This window comes from Zalophus californianus, chromosome 7 (genome assembly GCF_009762305.2).
Source record: "Zalophus californianus isolate mZalCal1 chromosome 7, mZalCal1.pri.v2, whole genome shotgun sequence".
Taxonomy (NCBI): Eukaryota; Metazoa; Chordata; class Mammalia; order Carnivora; family Otariidae; genus Zalophus; species Zalophus californianus.
Window position 1 is genome coordinate 31766658 of NC_045601.1, and position 22018 is coordinate 31788675.

General features: G+C 38.0%; 1 protein-coding gene and 1 non-coding gene across 2 annotated transcripts in view; both read left to right on the forward strand.

The window, feature by feature from the left end:
- The window catches only part of LOC113927558 (pantetheinase), a 41406-nt gene extending 22193 nt beyond the window's left edge, over window positions 1–19213 (forward strand). The window contains exons 4-10 of the mRNA XM_027603469.2: window positions 34–283; window positions 1569–1699; window positions 7756–7948; window positions 8856–9147; window positions 9584–9942; window positions 16907–17077; window positions 18040–19213. Coding sequence (XP_027459270.1) covers window positions 71–283; window positions 1569–1699; window positions 7756–7948; window positions 8856–9147; window positions 9584–9942; window positions 16907–17077; window positions 18040–18165 — 1485 coding nt within the window. The 5' untranslated portion in view covers window positions 34–70 and the 3' untranslated portion in view covers window positions 18166–19213. The remainder of the gene's footprint in view (window positions 1–33; window positions 284–1568; window positions 1700–7755; window positions 7949–8855; window positions 9148–9583; window positions 9943–16906; window positions 17078–18039) is intronic.
- Window positions 4809–4913, forward strand: LOC113928117. Its single transcript, XR_003521800.1, has one exon. It is a non-coding gene; the product is annotated as a U6 spliceosomal RNA (small nuclear RNA).
- Window positions 19214–22018: the final 2805 nt, after the last annotated feature.

Here is a 22018-nt window from a genome sequence, read left to right on the forward strand (position 1 = left end):
TGATTAATTGTGTTTTCTCTCTATACATGTGAGGACTTGCTCCATTTATCAGCAATCGTCAGACTTCAGCATGATCACCTCTCAGCTGCTGGCTTTTGTGGCAGTTTCAGTGTTCTGTGTCTTAAAAGTCAGCTCCCGGGATACATTTATTGCAGCTGTTTATGAACACGCAGTGATACTGCCTAATGCTAGCCTGATACCAGTGTCCCGTGAAGAGGCGTTGGCATTAATGAACAGAAATCTGGATCTTTTGGAGGCAGCAGTCACTTCAGCAGCAAACCAGGTACCCTCTCTTCAAGCGTGCTGGATTCCACCAAGAGAAAGGGTGGGGTCTTAGGAGCCAGGGTCCCTGTCCGGAGCAGTTATACTTTTGGAAAACATATGTGTCAGGGTAGCCAACCACTTTGTTGTACAATCAGACTCCTACCTCCTTCTCAAAATTATGACAGCAAGGGCTCTATTACACTTCCCTAATAGTGAGACCACGTTAAGAAAAGGATGGCTTCCATCATCATTAAGGAGCAGCATACCTTTGAGGAACTTGCTGTACATTCAACAACTTTGCTACTCTCTTTTGCGACTCATGGAGGGTGGAGGATAAACGGCTCAGGGCCGGGTGCTGTGCTCAGAGTATCAGTAGCCTTGGTATACCTCGGTGCTCTTAAGCTTGCACAGGTTTTTGGATTAGTTCATAACATCAAAATAAAAGTTAAGTTGGAAATTACTTAACAAGATGTATTATGTACTTCACACTTCTTCATTCTAATTACAAGATAAACTGTATATTAATGCATAGTGAGTCCTTGAGTTGAATGAAGGGTTAAGTATAAGTGTGTGGTTCGAATGGATATGATTTAAACAAGATATTTGTAGATCAGGTGTAGAGGAGGAATATGTGAAGTGTGACTGAGTCATGAATACATACATATAACATATCTACCAATACACATTCTTAGACAATACATTTTAAAGATTATTAAGAATTCTGAGGGTTCTCTGTCAATCTTAGTCCAACTATTTTCTTAAAGGCCGCAGCAGCTCCCATCTGCTCAGGTGAGCAGGTGAGCTCGGGATGTACCTCTGGGCTTGGCACCTTTTGGGGAAGCATGTCTTGAGTACCTGCCTTCTGAGGAGCCAGAATCACTTTTGCAGGATACAGAGCAGGGAAGGCTGGAGTGGAACAGGAAGTAGAACAGAGAATTTGAGTATAAATCAGTCCTGTGACACTCGGGCACAACGTCTACCTGAAGTCCAGGGAGAGGGGTTATTTTGAGAAGAGTTGGGTTTACGCTTAACAACTGCAGTGGATAGCAACCCTATGAATAACCTGGAAAGCTGTTGATGTTTATGAAAGAAGGAAAACATTATGTAGAAATGGTGATGGTGAGATTAGACAATACAATTGTGCAAAGAAAATAAATTATAAAAATATAGAAAACAAAGGATTAAGATTGAAAGAAAAAAAGGCCTGGATGGCCGTTGCTCATCTACTCAGTTCCTCAGGTCCCCTTACAGACCCTGTCTTGGATTGTTTGCTTAACTGAGAAATCTTTTAATATTTTTAACAGAGTGCACATATTATTGTGACTCCAGAAGATGGTATTTATGGCTGGAACTTTACCAGGGAAACTATCTACCCATACCTGGAGGATATCCCAGACCCTGAAGTGAACTGGATCCCTTGTAATGATCCCAAAAGGTAATAATCCCAAACAGGTGGTGGACTAGCCAATCATGAACATGAACTTACTTTACCTGGGAGGGCTTTGTAGTAGATCACTGCACAAGATCCACTATCAACTCTAAGTTCAAGATAGTTTTATTATTTTTCATCTTCTGTGGATACACTTATTAAGAAAGTGATTATGAATTGTGAAGTCGCAGAAATCAGTGCTGGAGGGAAACATAGAAATCATCAAATTCAATGTGAATATATTTCCACTGAGGGAAGGAATCTGGAGAGATGGTAGCATAACTTGCTTAGGGTTACAAGAGTAGTTGGTTAGCGGGAGAACCAGAATCAAACTCTAGTCTTCTGACTTCTTACCAGTGACAAGAAAATTGTTGCCCCATGTGGGCCTGTAATTTGAAAACTGCATAAGAAAATGGCAAAATAGAGTCGTGTTAGTTTAGAATTAAAAATTTTCCTTTTATGTCAACAAGATGGCTAAATGAGCTTCATGTATATGAAATCCCAAGAGCTTAAGGTGACTGTCGATGTAGCAGAACAGTGTAAGTGGTTTAAGTCAGGCCCAAACTAAAGAAATATGATGTGTGATGAAAGTAGCACTATTATTTTTAATGTAGACCAAGAAATACCTTATATATCTAAGAGAATCATCTCAGTTACCTTACTTTTTTCTATAGGCACTATTGCTAACATCATAGGAACTCCCTTTCTGGAATTGCTCTTCAAACCACACAAACTAACTGCTATAAATCCTTATAGAGACACCTTGATTTTGACAAGTTTAGTATTATTTATCTTAATCATCTACTTTCTTCATATTTCATTGTATCATAATTGTTTTTTATTTGACCACCCTTCATGCCAGATTTTCAGTTTCTAAAGGGCAAGCACTCTGTGTGCCCTTCCATCATGTGTTGACTTCACTTGTATCTGAATGACCTTTTCCTAGAATAAAATTTTTCCAAAGGCCTCCTGAAAATCCCCACCCGGTTCCATGCATTCCATTTCAAGGAGTCTGGTTGCCTTTTCTATTTTCTATCAGCTAATAGTATCTCCATTCCTTGCCTTCATTCATTTATTTAACAATTTTTTATGTGTGTACCTCTTATGTACAGGTACTATTCTGGACAGTAGGGTGGATAAAATAGATTAAAAATCTACCTTCCTGGAGCTTATATTCTAGTGTGGAGAGATAGTCAATGAAGAAACAAAGATAATATCTATCTATTTAGTTATCTATTATCTATCTACTTATCTATGATATGTAGTAAAGGTAAATGTTATGGAGAAAAACAAAGCAGGACAGGTGAACCTGGTGGCAAGCACGGTGTTTAAATTTTTGGTCATCAGTTGGCTTCATGGTGACATCTAAGTAAAGACTTGGAAGAAGTGAGGAAGTAGGTCATATGGGTATGTGTTCTAACAAAGCATTTGGTAATCTTTCCTGGGTATAGCAAACAGTCTGAAAAATTTAGCTTAAATGTAAATATATTTGAATGTATGATGTACTTTCAAGATTAATAGAGACAGGAGGGAAATACGTAATCAGGACTGTTTAAGAAATGCCTAACACCAGATTTCTTTTTTTTTTTTAAAGATTTTATTTATTTATTTGAGAGAGAGAATGAGATAGAGAGCATGGGAGGGGAGAGGGTCAGAGGGAGAAGCAGACTCCCTGCTGAGCAGGGAGCCCGATGTGGGACTCGATCCTGGGACTCCAGGATCATGACCTGAGCCGAACGCAGTCGCTTGACCAACTGAGCCACCCAGGCACCTGCTAACACCAGATTTCTATTTCATGTACCAATATATTCTGCCAGTTGATGAAATCTGAAAAGACTTGGGCTAAATATGTTTCAAGTGGTTTGATGTGTTTACATCTGTCTTTCAGACATTAATTGAAGCAAAAGAGGGAGAAAAACTATCAAATAGTCATTCTTTATATATAATGCTTTAGAATAATTTTTTCAGATGTGGTTTCTCATCCTTCTTGGTCTTTTTCAAGGGCATGTTTTTATAGGTAATTGCTATGGTTTTGCTTATATTAATTGTACCAATTTGTAGATCTAATGGTCTAGATTTGATACTCGAAGAAAGCTTTTACTACTATCGCCAGCAGATGGCATTAAATTTCCATTCATTCACCAGTTACTTTACCCTTCTCAGCTATTCTTCAATAACCTACCTATTTAAAGGTTGTGCCAATAGAGAATAAATATGGCTACATGTTACATGTAGTAGGTCTCACTTTTGAAGATTGCATTTAATTGCTTTATTGGGACAACTACTGGTAACATGATAAAGGATAAAGAAATCAGAGGCACCTGGGTGGCTCAGTAGGTTAAGCATCTGCCTTCAGCTCAGGTCATGATCTCTGGGTCGGGTCCTGGGATTGAGCCCCGTGTTGGGCTCCCTGCTCAGCGGGGAGTCTGCTTCTCCCTCTCCCTCTGCCTATTCCCCCTGTCATGTTCGTCCTCTCTCTCCATCTCGCTCTCTCTCTCTCTCTCTCTCTCTCAAATGAATAAATAAAATCTTAAAAAAAAAAAATTAATCAAGCATTAACAAGTGTTCCAGTATTTCTTTTTCCATACTGTCTGGCACTGCCCTAGCCCAATCCTTGTTGCCTTTAATCTGAGCTATTGCAAAAACTTCCTAATGATTCCCTACATTTCGTCTCTTATTCTAGTATATTCTGTACCCTAATGGCCTATTATCTTACAGAAAATTCAGATCATGGTACTTCTGTCCTCAGAATCTTTTTTTTCTATTAAATTTGAAAGAAGTTTTTAACTTCTTGTGCTGAGCTCTATCTTTTATGACTCCAGATGCATCTTTTTAAATTCCCTTTTCTTCCCTAACAATGTCTCTGCTCCAGCCAGATTGACTAGTTCCCTGAGCAAGATTTCCTTTTTCTTAACCTCCAACGGTCTTTTTTTCTAATTTTTTTTATTGTGGTGAAATACACATAAAGTTTACCATCTTAATCATTTTTAAATGCACAGTCAGTGGTATTAAATATATCCATATTGTTAACTCAACCATCACCATCACTCATCTCCAGAACACTTTTTATCTAGCAAAACTCAAACTCTACACCCATTGAAAAATAATTCTGCTTGTGCTCATTTTGGCAGCACATATACTAAAATTGGAGCAATACAGAAGATTAGCATGGCTCTTGCACAAGGATGACATGCAAATTCCTGAAGCAGTCCATATTTTTAGAAGTGAAAAGAGGAGACATTACAAGTCATACCACAGAAATACAAAAAATCATAAGAGACTACTCTGAATAATTATATGACAGTAAATCGGACAACTTAAAATAAATCCATGGATTTCTAGAAATAGGCAACCTACCAAGACCGAATCATGAAGAAATAGAAAATCTGAACATACCATACAATCTCAAAAAGATATCTGCACCCCTATGTTTATTGCAGCATTATTTACAATAGCCAACACATGGAAATAACCTGCATGACCATCAATGGATGAATGGATAAAGAATGTGGTATATACATGGGCGCCTGGGTGGCTCAGTTGTTAAGCGTCTGCCTTTGGCTCAGATCATAATCCCAGGGTCCTGAGATCAAGCCCCGCATCGGGCTCCCTGCTCGGCGGGAGGCCTGCTTCTCCCTCTCCCGCTCCCCCTGCTTGTGTTCCTTCTCTCGCTCTCTCTCTGTCAAATAAATAAATAAAATATTTTAAAGAAGAATGCGGTATATACATATATTCAATGGAACATTATTCAGCCATGAGAAAGAAATACTGCCTTTTGCAACAACATAGATGAACACTGAGAACATTATGCTAAGTGAAATAAGCCAGGCAGAGAAAGACAAAAACTGTATGATCTCACTTATACATAGAATCTAAAAATGCTGAACTTATAGAAGCAGAGAGAACAGTAGTTGCCAGGGCTTGGTAGTGGGGGAAATAAGGCAAAATTGGGCAAAGGGTACAAACTTCTAGTTATAAGAGGAATAAATTCCAGAGATATAATGTATAGCATAATGACTGTAGTTAACAGTACTGTATTATTTACTTGAAAGTTGCAATGGGAGTAGATTTTAAATGTTCTCACAATAAGAACAATAAAATGGTAATTATACTAATTAAGAAGTGCTAACCTAATGGTGGTAAACATTTATTAATATATACATATATAAAATCATCACATTTTACATTTTGAACTCACACAATGTTATATATCAACTATATTTCAGTAAAGCTGGGGAAAGAACACAATATTTTCCCATCTATTTCCCCAATATTTCCCTATTTCCCCATCTCTGCAGCCCCTGGCAGTCATCATATTACTTTCTGTATCTGTGAATTTGGCTACTCTAACGACTCTAGCTACCTTATAAGTGGAATTGTATGGTTTTTACCTTTTTGTGATTGATTTATTTCACTTAGCATAATGTCTTCAAAGTTCATTCATGTAGCATGTGTCAGAATTCCCTTCCTTTTAAAGTTGAATAATAATCTACTGTGTATACATACCACATTTTGTTATCTTTCATCCTTTGATGGACACTTGAGTTGCTTCCACCTTTTAGCTATTGTGAATAATCCTGCTATGAACATGAGTATTACAAACATATCTTCAAGTTGCTGCTTTCGGTTTTTTGGAAATATATCCAGAAGTGTAATTGCTGAATCATGTGATGGTTCTTTTTTTAATTTTTTGAGGAACTGCCAAACTGGTTTCCTGGCAGTTCTTTTCCTGACCTCCATCTTTAAGACCGTTGTTTTAGTCCTTTTCTAGTAGGTTTGCCATCTGGTCTTTCTCCAGGATGGTTTCTGTAGGTTTATTCTTTTTTTTTTTTTTCCCCTTTGAATGGGCCATACTTTGCTGTTTATTTGTATGTCTTAATGATTTTTTTGTTGTCGATATTTGAATCTTAAAATGTGATCATTCTGAAAATCAAATTCTTCTCCTTCCCCAGGGTTTAGTACTAGCCTTTTGCTTATTTGTTTGTTTTGATTCCTATAGGCTGTTTCTGCACTAGGCATAAGCTTGATCTGTAAACCTAAGATCTTTTGAGGCATTGTCTTAGCCTGTGTCTTTCCTGGAGCACATGTGATGATTTTCTAAATTCTCCTATATATATATATGATTGCTTTTGTATGTCCTAATCCTTAAATGTCTGATTTCAAAAAAAGAGAGAAAAGGAAAAATTAAGGAAGAGGGAGAGAAGACAACTCTGGCTCTTTAAATCCTCTAGAAATTACTTCAGCCAGTAGGGGAAGGACTTGCAACAATATAGTGGTGGTGGTGGTGGTGATGGTGGGGTAAAACAATGGCTGCCTGCCCCTGTGTTTGCACCTCCATGATCAGAAGCAGTTATCAGTGATCAGAACACAGATCCCTGATATTTGGAGGTTAGGGGTTTTAGTGTCCAACCTGGTTCTGTAAGCTGCCCGCATGGTGCTCCAGCATGGCTATCTGTCATGGGCCTGGGTGTGGGGTAAAGCATGGGTAGCTACTGCTGAGCTAAGAGCTGAAATTGACTGAAATTGACTGCAATTTGCCTTACAAGCCTTGAAATAGACTTCCGAATTTCAAAATAGTTGCATCAGTCAGATTCTGCCAGTACAAATATTATCTAGGTGGAGGGATGTATTTCTGGTGCTTCCTACTCTGCCATCTTCCCAGAATTCTAATTCCAAGTTGTTGTTCTTTCACTTGAAGTATTTTTTTTAATTCCTCTATTCTGCCAGGGTTAGTGAACAGAAGATGTGTATCATTGTGCCAAAATATCTATGAGATGTGCCACACATAAGATAAACACATAATGAACACATGATTATAAATGATGATAAATGCTATGATAAAAAATTACATGGCCTAGAATCTTATCCTAGAATAGTTTCCTACAACCAAATTCCCACAAGCGTGTACTTCCTCTGAAATCTATTGTTTTAATCTTTCCCTTCTATGATGTTATTTAGAATTTATTTTTGTGTGTATCACATGATAGGTTCCGGGAATATAATTCTGAATTTTATTAAAAGATAAACTTCATTTTTGTTTTTCTTTTCTAATGAACACATAGGTTTGGCTACACCCCAGTGCAAGAAAGGCTCAGCTGCCTGGCCAAGGACAACTCTATCTACGTTGTAGCAAATATTGGGGACAAGAAGCCATGCAATGCCAGTGACCCTCAATGTCCCCCTGATGGTCGTTACCAATACAACACTGATGTGGTGTTTGATTCTCAGGGAAAACTGGTGGCACGCTACCATAAGGTAAAATTAATTTGCAAACAGTTCAGTTACTGAGTGTTTAACAAAGTAAAGTGGACAAGAAGGAAAAATCATTAGTATAGATAATAAGCATACTTTAGAAGCAGAATGGAGACAAAGCATAGAAAGTAATGATTAGGTATGGTAAGCTCCTATAAAGAGGCTCAAGAGGTTTCCTATGCATTTAGAAACATAGGAATGTGTCTGTGGAAGTGTATGAGAATCAGCAGGAGGTACCTGTATTGAAATATAATGTTGCCTTTTAGACTTTGTCCTTTTAAAGGCATCCCCTGGCATTGGATCAAGACTAGAAGGAGAAACTACCTACCAGATAGACTTGATTTTGAAGAGAAAGGAGCAAAGAAAGTTCTTTGTCCACAGAAAATGGTTAAGGGTTCCTGGCAAATAGAAGTTATCTATTTCAGTTCTATGTCTTGTAAGATTCAAGAGGGTCTTAATAAATAAGGATTCCTGCCTACATATCTATAAAATGTGGAGGTTGAACCAAAGGCTCCTATCAGCTGTAGTAATCTCTATTCTCTTACACTTTTTCCGTGTGAGGACAGTGGTCATGGATTAAATTGGCACTGACTAAGAGTTGTTGGCTTACACTTTTTTCAGACACAGTAAACCCAGGCCAACTTCTGAAAAGAGACTTTTTTCCCCTTCATCTTTTTTTTTTTAATTAATTTGTTTATTTGACAGAGAGAGAGAGAGAGGGAGAGAGAGAGAGAGACAGCGAGAGAGGGAACACAAGCAGGGGGAGTGGGAGAAGGAGAAGCAGGCTTCCCGCTGAGCAGGGAGCCTGATGTGGGGCTTGATCCCAGGACCCTGGGATCATGACCTGAGCAAAAGGCAGATGTTTAATGACTGAGCCACCCAGGTGCCCCTCATCTTCTGTTTATTACAGCATAACCTTTTCATGGGTGAAAATCAATTCAATGTACCCAAGAAGCCTGAGGTTGTGACTTTTGACACCATCTTTGGAAGATTTGGGATTTTCACGTGCTTCGATATACTCTTCTATGATCCTGCTGTTACTCTGGTGAAAGATTTCCATGTCGATACCATAGTCTTCCCAACAGCATGGATGAATGTTTTGCCACATTTGTCAGCTATTCAATTTCACTCAGCTTGGGCAATGGGCATGGGGGTCAACTTCCTTGCATCCAATTTGCATGACCCCTCGAAGAGAATGACAGGTAATGTGTAAGCTCTAAGATTTACAAACTTCACGTAATCAAAAAAGTAAAAGAAAAAATAATTTTTTCCAGCTAGCATGTACTCCTTAATATAATGTTTTCCAGCTCTTAATTTTTGCATATCTAGCTGGTGAAATACTGTAGAACCATCTCAATCTAAATTGTTTTGTAGATTTATTTAGTTTTATTCAACTTATATCCACATTTCTTTTTTTCCCCCCCTCAAAAATTCACCACTTCTTACGTGAAAGTTTCACTTACTGGCTTTTTGATATCATACTCTGTTGGATCTCTTGTCACTTGTTGTCCTTCTCAGTATATTTTACTGAAATTAATGACATATATAGCTTAGAGAATGTGAGTTTAAAATAACAATAACAACTATGCAATCCTTTTTCACTTTTCTATTTCAAATGCCATCCAACATCACTTTCAGGAAGTGGCATCTATGCACCTGATTCTCCAAGAGCATTTCATTATGATATGAAGACAAAGGAGGGGAAACTCCTTCTCTCACAACTGGATTCTTACTCACACAGCCCTGTAGTGAATTGGACTTCTTATGCCAGTAGTATAAAAGCATTCTCAACAGGAAATCAGAAATTTAAAGGTACTGCCTTTTTTGATGAATTCACCTTCTTGGAGCTCACGAGAGTCACAGGAAATTACACAGTTTGTCAGAAAAAACTCTGCTGTCATCTAAGCTACAAGATGTCTGAAAAGAGAAGAGATGAAGTTTATGCCCTAGGGGCATTTGATGGACTACATATTGTCGAAGGGACGTATTATTTACAGGTAATGATTGTTTTGGTGTCAGGGGAGTTAACCAGATAAAATACAGGACCTCTAGTTGAATTTGAATTTCAGATAAACAATGAATTATTTTTATTATAAGTGTCTCACTTTTGAGGATACCTGGACACTAAAAATTTTGTTTTATTTGAAATTCAAATTTAGCTGGGCATCCTGAATTTTTGTTTGCTTAAACTTGAAATCCTAGATGTCAGTCTGGTTTTAAACTGGCTGGAAAAAAGGCAGGAGATTTATTTACAATACCTGTATTTAAAATGATATGATAATCAAATTATAGATTCTTTTAATGATTAATTAGCCTCTGATATTTCCTGCCTGAAGAAATTTATCCATTTTCTTTATATGTTCACTAAAGCTTATCTTGTTTCCTTAAGAGCTTGACACTAAGCATGTCCTGGAGACATATAGGGTCGACCTCTGAGATACGTAGTAGAGTAGTTTACTACTGCAAAGATTTGGGCATCTCACAGCCCCCAACACTGAAGGAGGAACTGTTATAGGCTGGTAAGGTATGATACCTAAGAACAAACAACTTTCATGTCCCTCTCGTTTTGCTCTCCTCTTCCCTGATCTGTCTCCCATCCTGTTTCAGGGCTTCCAGTTGACAGTTTCAGCTCCATCCAATCTCTTTCCTACACTCTAATCATAAAAATTACTAAAAGCCATTTGTGATTATTTCACTCTCTTGCTTAAAATTCCTCACTGTCAGATCTGCCATTGAGTAGATCACTGTGGCAGCACTGTGGATGATGAAACTAGGGCAAATAGACTAGTTAGATTATGAAAATAGTCCTACTAGGGCCTGTACCAAGAGTATGTTAGTAGGAATAAGAGCAGGGTATGGAGTCAAGCAATATGTAGAAAACTTAACTTATAGCTGATTTGATATAGAAAAGGAAAGCAGATTGAGAGGACTAGAATGTACCAGGTTTCTGGCAAGAGTGGCTGGGTGAATGCCGTGCTCTGACAGATCAGGATGCTGGAGGGGGAGCAGACTGAGTGGTAGTGGGGAGATGCTCAGTTCACTTGGAATGTTCTGGCTTTGAAGTGTTTATGGGACATTCAACTGGAGCCGTGACCGGCAGAATCTGAGGGCGGCACCCCAAATCAAACATGTTAATATGTCTGCTGGAAAACATGGGACTATTCATCCTAAATAGCTTAAATAAAAACATAGTTACGTTAGTTCAAGTTAGGTCTCAATGTCAAATGTGCTACAAAAGCCTTTATTTTTACAGAAGGTTGGTCTTAGAATTGAGGACGAGGGATTTTGGTATTATATTCATAATCTTTCATAGGCTAACTGTGATGATAATTAATGCTAGAAAAATCTCTATAACACCAAAATCTATTTCTTAACTAAGGAGAAAAGGGAAAGAAAAGGAGATAAGGGTACAATAACTGCATCTTGCCACAGAGGTTTTCCGAGTGTTCTAGAGTGAATTTTAAGGACATGGGGAAAGAAGGTGCTTGTAGCATTTTCTGGAGTAGAAGATGGTAAAAGATTGGGTAGAGATTTACAGCAGTTGTTATAGGAGAGTGGAAGAAGGAGCAGTTTACATATTTTAAAGAATCATTGAGTAAATCGATGAATAAAGAAGGAATAAACTAAATGAAAGAAGTTCATTCCCTTTACCCAATATACTTAGGAGACTTTCCTCTTTAGATTACTTTCTGTACCATTTGTCCTCTCCATTTCCTCCCACCAAGGTCAGAGTCATCTAAACACGGGCCTATCAGTCTTCTAGAATGTAAAGCTATTTCCCAACAGGGTAAGAAATTAGGGATAACAACTCTGCTAAAAACCAAAGATTAAATTCAGGGGCTTAACACAACATGGTGAGAACATAGATTCTGGAGTCAAATTCTGGGTAAATTCCTTTTTTACTGGGTAATGGCCACCTGCCTTGAGCCAATCTTTTAGCCTCTTTAAACATGTGGTTCATCATCTATAACATATGGATTCATTTTCACTCACTAAATATTTATGTAATGCTTTCTGCGTTCAAGTATTTGATAGAGCCTGAGGATATTAAGATGAGCAAGACAAATATAGTCACTGTCTTCATAGAACTTAATACTAGTGGGAAGACAGGATTGAACAGAAAACTAAGAAAATCACTACTTAATTTTAGTTGTGACAAATGCCATAAAAGGAAAGTACCATGGACAATTAAAGCGTACAACTGGAAGACCTAACCTAGTCCTAAGAGGGGAATAAGGATAATAATAATAATAATAAATTCTTCATAGGGTTTTTGGGAAGTTTGATTTAATAAATGTAAAGAGTTTAGCACTGTGCCTAGCACATAGAAAGTTCTCAATAAATGTTAACTTTTATTATTATTATTATTATTATTGTTAATAGAAGTAACATAACATTTTAATTATCAGACCGATACCACCAGGTTTTACTCACATAAACACTGGCTCCACTGTGAGCAGCTCCTGATTCAACTCCTTTAGTTCTTTAGTTGTTCTCATAGGCTAGATGTCCTATCCCTTCCTACCACCTGGATTGGTTCTAACACTTCTTTCTTCATTTTAATCAAAGTAATGCATGGACATAACTAAGAAGACAAATAGCACTGAAGTCTTGTAAGACACTAGTTTCTTCCATAATCCACCCAGTCCCTCTTTCTTTTTTTTTTTTTTTAAGATTTTATTTATTTATTTGAGAGAGAGAATGAGAGATCGAGAGCACGAGAGGGAAGAGGGTCAGAGGGAGAAGCAGACTCCCTGCTGAGCAGGGAGCCCGATGTGGGACTCGATCCCGGGACTCCAGGATCATGACCTGAGCCGAAGGCAGTCACCCAACCAACTGAGCCACCCAGGCGCCCCATACCCAGTCCCTCTTTCTGAAGGCAAACCCTTTTGAATCTTTTAGCTGTTTCTTCTGAAATTTACTCATCTGAATCTTTTAGCTGTTTCTTCTGAAATTTACTCATCTGACACCATCTACCTGGAGCTAATGCAGAGTCCACAGATTAAGGGCTCAGCCCCACAAAACTGGTCCCCTTCCCACTTGAGACTCCAATCACAAGTCTAGGTTGTCACTTGTGCTTCTGACCTGACTGACTGTAAGTCAGGGATTCCCATCACCCCTGCCTTAGATTTGCTAATTTTCTGGAATGGCTCATTGAACCCAGGAAAGTGCTTTATGTATTGCTAAGAATTTATTGCAGAGGATATTTTAAAGCATATAAATGAACAACCAGAGGAAGAGATACATAGGGCAAGATCTGGAAGTATCCCAAGCATAGGAGTTTCTGTCCCCATGGAGTTTGGCATGTGCCACCTTTCCTGGCATGTAGATATGGCATTCTTGTTTGCCAACCTGAAATCTCTCTGAACCCCATACTTGAAGGACTTTTATGGAGGCTTAATTTCATGGACACGATTGATTAAATCATTGACCATTGGTGATTAATTTAACTTCCAGCTCCTCTCCCCTCCAGAGATAGGGGTGGGGATGGTGAGGCTTAAAGTTCCAACTCTCTAACCAGATGGTAACCAGTTTCCATCCTGTGGTTATTTACAGCTTTCCAAAAATCTCATCATTCACACATACTCAGGTGTGGTTGAAAGAGTCTCCTTATGAGCAACAAAAGCCCCTCCTTTCACATTTCCCTTCTTATCACTAAGGAAATTCCAAAGAGTTTAGGACCTTCTATGTCAGGAACTAGAAAAAGACCAAATATATATTTCTTACTATAAATCACAATACCACACACCTCCTTTGTTGTTGTTGTAAGTTCCGGGAAGAGAGTGAATGGGTGATAAAATGTTTTCAACTTATAAGATTGAAAATGCCTTTCCTTTCATATTTGATGGAGTATTTCCCTAGGTATGGAATTCAAGGTCATTGTTTTGCTACTGAGAATTCTTGAGTTATTTTGATTCCTCATCCTTTGTATGGGAACCCCTCTTCCTCCCATTCCTTAGAAATCTTTTAGAATTTCCTCCCTTCTGTTTCTTCTTCTGGAATTCCTATTATTGGGGTCATGTGCCTTTTGGATTGGTCTTCTAATTTTTTAATCTTTTCTTTGCTATTTCTTTTCATTTTTTCCATTTACTTTCTGAGAATTTTTGTTCTTGATATTCCAAGGCTTGCCTTGAGTCTTTTATTTTGACTGACATGTTTTTATTTTTCAAGAACTATTTTTTTGCTTTATGAGTTTTTTTTTTCTTTACTGATGTTTTGTGGATACAGTATTTTATCTTTCTGAGGCTATTAAGGAAAATTATTTTCCTTGAAGCTTCCTCTGCTTAAATACTCTTTTTTTACTCAAGTTTCCTTTATCTGCTTGTTTTGCTTTCTCTCATGTTAGAAGCTTTCCCCATATGTATGGTAACCCTTTAACATTACCAAAAACTGACTGAAAAGCGGAGCATAGGAGTGATACTTGCCAATTTTAAGCTTCACAGTAGGGTAATCTAGCTGGGCCTTTTACTAGAGGAATCCCTGAGTTAAGTATATTTGGAAACTTCCTCTGGGGATGGGTCAGGTTTCTCAGGTTTTAAAATTCTTCTAATTCCCTTCCTGAATAGTGTTGCCTAATTTAGCAAATTAAAATACAGGATACCCTAGTAAAATCAAAGTTTGGATAAACATTTTTTGTTTTTTTGATCAAACCATTTTGTTGAGGGGCTTTGGGGAAAGGTCGAAGGGCAGGAGGACAGGGAGATCCGATAACCTCGGCCCGGCCAGAACCTCACCTTTCCAGTGTCACAGTCCCCAAAAGCAACAACACATATTTTTTTTTTTAAAGATTTTATTTATTTATTTGAGAGAGAGAGAATGAGAGATAGAGAGCACGAGAGGGAAGAGGGTCAGAGGGAGAAGCAGACTCCCCGCGGAGCGGGGAGCCCGATGTGGGACTCGATCCCGGGACTCCAAGATCATGACCTGAGCCGAAGGCAGTCGCTTAACCAACTGAGCCACCCAGGTGCCCAGCAACAACACATATTTTTAAAAATGTAAGTAGGTCCCATGCAATGTTTGGGACATACTTACACTAAAAACCATTTTTAGTATTTTAGTTTATCTGAACTTCAAATTTAACAGGACACCTTTCCTGTGTTTATCTGGCAGTTTTATTTCTGAAGGCTAAATTATTTGCTGGCCATGTTTAGAGGGCCGGGTGGGAGCAATGATCTTGTTGGATGTGGCCCTGGTGGAAGGAGGTGGTTGCAACATTTAGTAGGTTTCATTCATGTAATCCCCTTCAACTAGGGTTTTTCAAAACCTCCACTAAATATCATCTGCTTTACCCTCTCTGGAAATAAATGCCCCATCTTTTATGGGAATAGGGGAAGGACAGTTGCCCATTCATGGTGGGGGACTCAGTATCTGAGGCATCCTTAAAAACTTCCCACCAATTTTCCTTACTTTAGCCACGACTTTACCAGCTCCTGAGGTACCTAGTGCTCCCAGGGATGGAATCTTCTGAGTATTCTGCAGTATAGATAGGGTTGATTCTTGGCTCTCCCATTGCCAGTTTAGGACTTGGCTTTCTTCAGGTCTGCTAAATCATTTGCTACTTTTGCATCAACCATCCCAGCTTCCAACATTATACCATGGTCTGTCCTCCCATTCTATCCGTGTGGGTTGATGTCTTAAAAAACTAATGTTGGTTTCAGCAAGATGTTAAGGGAATAAAATAGAAGCATGTATTCATTCTACCTTTACCTGAAAGCTAATTGTAGCCCATCTTAACACACTTGCTCTAAAGCACTTACTCTCCAACTTCAAAAGTAGAAGCAGGGAGACCAGTTAGAGGCTATTGCTTTATTCAGGCAGGAAGTTAAAGGTGGCTTGAAAAAGGCTTGGAAGTGCAGTACAGATAGAATTAAATAAATATGGATCTTCCTTTTGGGGACTTTGCATCTGCATAATGAGATGACTCATATACTTAGATTTTACATTCAAATAATTATGTAGTAATATAGTGTAGTATAGTTTAACTGTGTAGTATAGTGAGTACTATTTCAGTTCTTACTCAGATAAGAAGTATGTGACTTTTCCAATTCACAGGGATTGCCTCTAGATCAAGTCTAGGGTTCATTAAAACTTTAAAGTTCTTTTGTTGTGCAAAATAGGCAAAAATGTAGAGATTAAATTTGTGTCTAAATTTAACCTTTTTTTAAAAAAAAATAGAACACTTGATTATTAAAAGCATTGCAAGCTTGAGAACAATGAAGGTATAGTTCATGGCTATTGACCAAGGGTCTGATTGTTTCTTTAAGAGATTTAATCTGTTTGACCGTGAATTGGAGAAAGCAGTAGGGCCTGAAGTCCTTTATTTTTTTTAATTTTTTATTGTTAGGTTAATCACCATATATTACATCATTTGTTTTGGTGTAGTGTTCCATGATTCATTGTTTGTTCATAACACCCAGTGCTCCATGCATAATGTGCCCTCTTTAATACCCATCACCAGGCTAACCCATCCCCCTACCCTCCTCCCCTCTAGAACCCTCAGTTTGTTTTTCAGAGTCCATCATCTCTCCTGGTTCGTCTCCCCCTCTGACTTACTCCCCTTCATTCTTCCCCTCCTGCTATCTTCTTCTTTTTCTTTTTTCTTAAAATATGTTGCGTTATTTGTTTCAGAAGTACAGATCTGTGATTCAACAGTCTTGCACAATTCACAGCGCTCACCATAGCACATACCCTCCCCAATGTCTATCACCCAGCCACCCCATCCCTCCCACCCCCAACCACTCCAGTAACACTCAGTTTGTTCCTGAGATTAAGATTTCCTTTATTTTATGAATTAGTTGAATTAGTTGTTAAATTAGCTATCAATGAGCTGCATTAATCTAATGAAAAAGAAATATTTTATCGAACAAAGGGGCATAGGCATTGCATAGGCGTTATTTCTAGCCCAGGAGGGTATATCAGTTGGCTTTCTTAGGACTTACTGGTTTGCATTTTTTCTTCTAGATTTGTACTCTGCTGAAATGTAAAACAACAAACTTAAACACTTGTGGTGGTGCAGTTGAAACGGCTTCTACCAGGTTTGAAATGTTTTCCCTCAGTGGCACTTTTGGAACTCAGTATGTCTTCCCTGAGGTGTTGCTAAGTGAAAGTCAGCTTGCATCTGGAGAATTTCAGGTAAGAACATTTGCTTAATATTGACAATTCATTTCATGTCAGAAGAAGCACTTTTTGAGTATAAAACCTACTGAAGTGTTCAAGATATCAAAAATATCTCCATTTGGAAAGAATAAAATTGTTCTTGGGGAATCATGAAGGACACTGAGCAGGTTGAATTTCTTGTCTGGAAATTTTTAGTGTATCCTTAAGAATAAATAAATATATTATTGTGGAGACTATTGGGAGGAGGCTGGGCTGTTTTGGGTCTGTTGAGCAGGAAGAAGACTTGAGAAGGATTTCAGGACTGGTCCCACCAGAGGGAACCCCTTCACATCATGGGCAGTGATAGCCTAGACAAGTTAAAGGGAATTCCTCTCACACCACTGTGTGGGTGAAGACCCAGTGGCTGAAATAGGCAAGAAAGCAAACACTTTTTTTTTAAAGTCCAGAAATATTTCCTTACTGCATAAACTCTGCCCGGCCATATTCTTCCCCTGACTTACCTGTGGGTTTTGTTCTTCTTTCCCCTTCCTTGTAGGAACAGCTACTGTGGGGCACTAGGGCCAGTGAGCAGGTTGGGAGGCTGTGGTGAATGAGTGACAGGGATGAAAGAGGCTCAGCTCAAAACCCCCCAGTCAATCCCTTCTGTCCCCTTGGAGGAGCCTATTATGTCTGAGAGGACTAGATTTCTCTTAGATACTCCCAAACCCATTGCTTTATGCTTACTGACTCATGGAATACTTCCTCAAATAAGTAAATTATAAGATATTGATTATAGCCATTTCAATAATAAATGAATCAATGCCAATTCCATAGCTCCAATTTTTCTTATACCCTGTACCATTTCAAAATTTCTTTTAGAAGAGAAGTTAGCCATTATTTTTATTGTTTCTTCATCCAGTTGTACTGAATTTTAGAAGGTGTTATGAGGTTGTATAAGTTAGAGGGAGACCCAATCAACTTCTTTGTGTTTTGATTAGGTGTCAAGTGATGGACGCTTGTTCAGTGTGAAGCCGCCATCTGGACCTCTCTTGACCGTGACTCTATTTGGGAGAATGTATGAGAAGGACCAGACATTAAAGGCTTCATCAGAGCCCCGGGCGTAAACACTAGGAATAATGCTCTTAGTCGTAATGCCAGTTGTGTGCTCATTAAGTTGGTAGAATATTTCCATTTGCTCTCTTTTATTTTGTGTAAGTAAAAAAATGATGGATGAGGGCGCCTGGGTGGCTCAGTTGGTTAAGCGACTGCCTTCGGCTCAGGTCATGATCCTGGAGTCCCGGGATCGAGTCCCACATCGGGCTCCCTGCTCAGCAGGAAGTCTGCTTCTCCCTCTGACCCTTTCCCCTCTCATGCTCTCTCTCTACCTCATTCTCTCTCTCAAATAAATAAATAAAATCTTTAAAAAAAAATGATGGATGAGAAAAGAAGGATGAAGATCATAACAGTGATCATGGTCTCTTGTACAAATGATTACATATATATATACATATATAGTTCACTATTTTTACACACACACACACACACACACACACACACACACACACACACACACACACACACACCCCAGATAATAGAAGCCAGATAAACAGTGACACAATTTTGAAAGGTAAGATCTATAAAATGAGGGTAACAATTTTACCCACATTTTAGGGTCTTGTTTTTTTTTTTTTTTTTTGGTGAAAATTAAATAATTGAATGCATTTAAAGTCCTTAGACAAGTTTCTGGATCATGGAAAGTACTGTATATGTGCTAGCTATTAACAATTATGTATGACTATCATGGTAAAACCATGTGTGATATACTTATTGCTAAAATTACATCACCTCTGATTGTCTAAAGTATAAACATCTTCCACTGGCTCAACCACCCTGCATATTTCAGTTAGAAACTCAATGAACTCAACTGTCAGTTAATTGGTTTTGGATACCTAACAATGATGTATCCCAAAAGGCAGCTGGACTTAACACCTAGGAACTTAAGAGCACCTTCACTTTTTTGTGTTTTTCAGTGCCTCTTTAGTGTTTTACCTATCTTATCAGCCTATGAGCATATTAATAGGGTGGTTCTAAACCAAACATTTACCAAATCTGGACTGTGATCTGTTTTTGCATGGCCTGTGAGCTAAGAAAAGTTTTTATGTTTCTAAAGTGTTGAAAAAGAAGAATCAAAAGAAGGAGAATATTGTGTGACACATGAATGTGATCTGAAATTCAAATTGCAGTCTCCATATCTAAAGTTTTATTGAACACAGCCACATTTATTTAAGTATTGTTGATGGCTGTTTTTATTTTACTCTGTGGTGGTGAAGTTGGGTAGTTAACCAGACCCTATGGCCAGAAAAGCTGCAAATATTTACTGACTGACCCTCTACAGAAAAAGTTTGTTGACTCCTGCCCTGAAGTACTAAATAACAATGGATCTTAGTATTGAAAACCTTTAGAACAACTTAGTGGGCAAATTGCCTTTAAGTGTCTTTCTTGTAATTCTTTCACAAAAGGAGAAATAAGATATCTTTATTTGCTTTGTATGATACACCATCACATACACAAGATTACCCTGATTTAACTTAAACCAAATGTGCTAAGTAAACAAATAGCCCAAATAAGTGAAGCAAATTTTTATGAACATTATTGATAGTTATTCACTATAAGATACACATCACAAAGTGTTTTTTTGTTTTGTTTTGTTTTGTTTTGCATTTGGTATGTTCTAAAATTCCCGAGAGAAAGCATATTAGTTTATATTTTCAAATTTTTCCTGGAAATCAACTAAGAACTACTCATGTGAACATACTATCTCATATTTTCCCCTGTGACAAACTTACTGGCTTGTCTTAGCATGATTTTTCTTAATTTTAAACATTACAAGTAGTGATTTACTTTTGAGAAATGGTATTTACTATTCAGCTCTGATTACTTTTTCACTCTGGATTTCTTTACATATTTTATGATAGCTTTAATATGCTTTTTAACTGATTTTTATTTCCTGTGCATGAAACATTTGTGATGCTCTTTTAATACAAAAACCCAATTCCAAAAAAGATCAATGCTCAAATATGTTTTCCTTAATCTCTTTATACCTTGATGAATTTGAGTGGTCCAGAGAGCAATTTTTGACACTCCCTCATTTAAAGATATAATTTGTTATCAACCTCATGATGATGTAAAACACACAGACACACACACTCTCTTCACATAGTAGCCCTCTTCCAAGATGATCCCCAATGATCCCCACCTCCAGGCTCCATGGAGAAATTCTCCATGATTGTTTTGTTGCTATTGATTCTTGTATTTCTTTCTTCTTCTTTTTTTTCTTTTTTAGAGAGAGACAGACGAAGAGTGAGCACATGAGTTGGGGGGAGGGGCAAAGGGAGAGAATCTCAAGGAGGCTCCATGCCCAGCTCAGAACCCAACACAGGGCTCAGTCTCATGACCCTGAGATCATGACCTGAGCTGAAATCAAGAGTTGGATGCTTAACTGCCTGAGCCACCCAGGCGCCTGTGATTCTTATATCATTTCTTATATAGTTTCTGAGCCTCGTCATGTATAATCAATCTGAATGCATTGCCACTTTTACTGTAACACATATCTCTTATTCAGCTCTGCTTAAGTGTACTAATGATTTTACTTATTTGTTCTTTTAGTTTATTATCTAAACAATATATTTCAGGTCTCATAGACTGAACTGTGTCCCCTCTCAAATTTATATATTGAAGTCTGAATTTCATACCTCAGAATGTGACTGTATTTGAAGATAGGTTGTAAAGAGGTAACATGATGGCATTAGGGTGGACCCTAAGCCACTATGACTGGTGTTCTTATAAGAAGAGGGGGTTAGGACATGGACATGCGCGAAGTCAAAACTGTTTGAAGACACAAAGGAAGATAGCCATCTACGAGCCAAGGAGAGAGGCCCTCAGAAGAAATCAACCCTCCTGATACTTGATTTGTATTTCTAGCCTCCAGAATCTTGAAAATAAATTTTTGTTGTTTAAGCTAATCCATGGTACTTTATTATGGTAGCCCTGGCAAACTAATGCAGACCCCAGTCCCCTCTCTTCTCCATTTCCACCGTAAGCTGAAGCTAAACGAAATGGTTACCCAGTTAAGAATATCCAGCTAGCCTGGTTCCCCAAGACTTAGCTAGATCCACTTAGAGAAGCATTGCTGATGAACTGAGAGTGAAACCATCAGATCATTGAAGATCCTCTGGAGTTTGGAAATCAGAAAGTCACATTGATAAAATCATGTATTTAATCGGACCTTAAATGTTCTTTTTCAGTAACAGCAGAATCTGTTGGCATTATACAATTTAGTGAAATGAAGAACAACTTTTAAGTCAAAACATCTCTCAACTGGTAGACTATCCACGTACCCTGAAATCAGCCCCACCTACGCTGTGCAAAACACGCCCTTCTGCAAAGGAGAACAGTGATCCCTACTAGAAATACAGCATTTTGAAATAAACATTTTTTTTTTTTTTGTGGCAGATGCTTTTCCTAAAAGATACTGTATCATCCCATAATTATTTGAGTAAAATTTATCTTGTGCTTTTGGGTGGCATTAACTGTCTTTAAAAAAAGACCCATTAGAAAATAAACCCCTGTGTATTTAAGAACAGCAATCATCATTGCAAGCCTCAATACCATCATACAATTTTAATTTAAAGAAGAGAATTGTAACAGTTATAAGTTTAAAATATTAAAGGCTTCAATAAACCCTATGTGCTTTTTTTCTGTTCAATTTTGACAAATATATTAGATATCCATTGTAGCATAACAAATTACTGTCAATGTAACAGCCTAAAACATTTATTAGCTTACAAAGTTTCTAGGCGTCAGGATCTGGGAATGGTTTAAATGGGTCTTCTGGCTTAAGGTCTCAAAGTTGTAATGAACCTGCCCCAGGGGTTCAGGCATCTCAAGTTCTGCTGGAGCTGAAGACTTTGTTTCTAA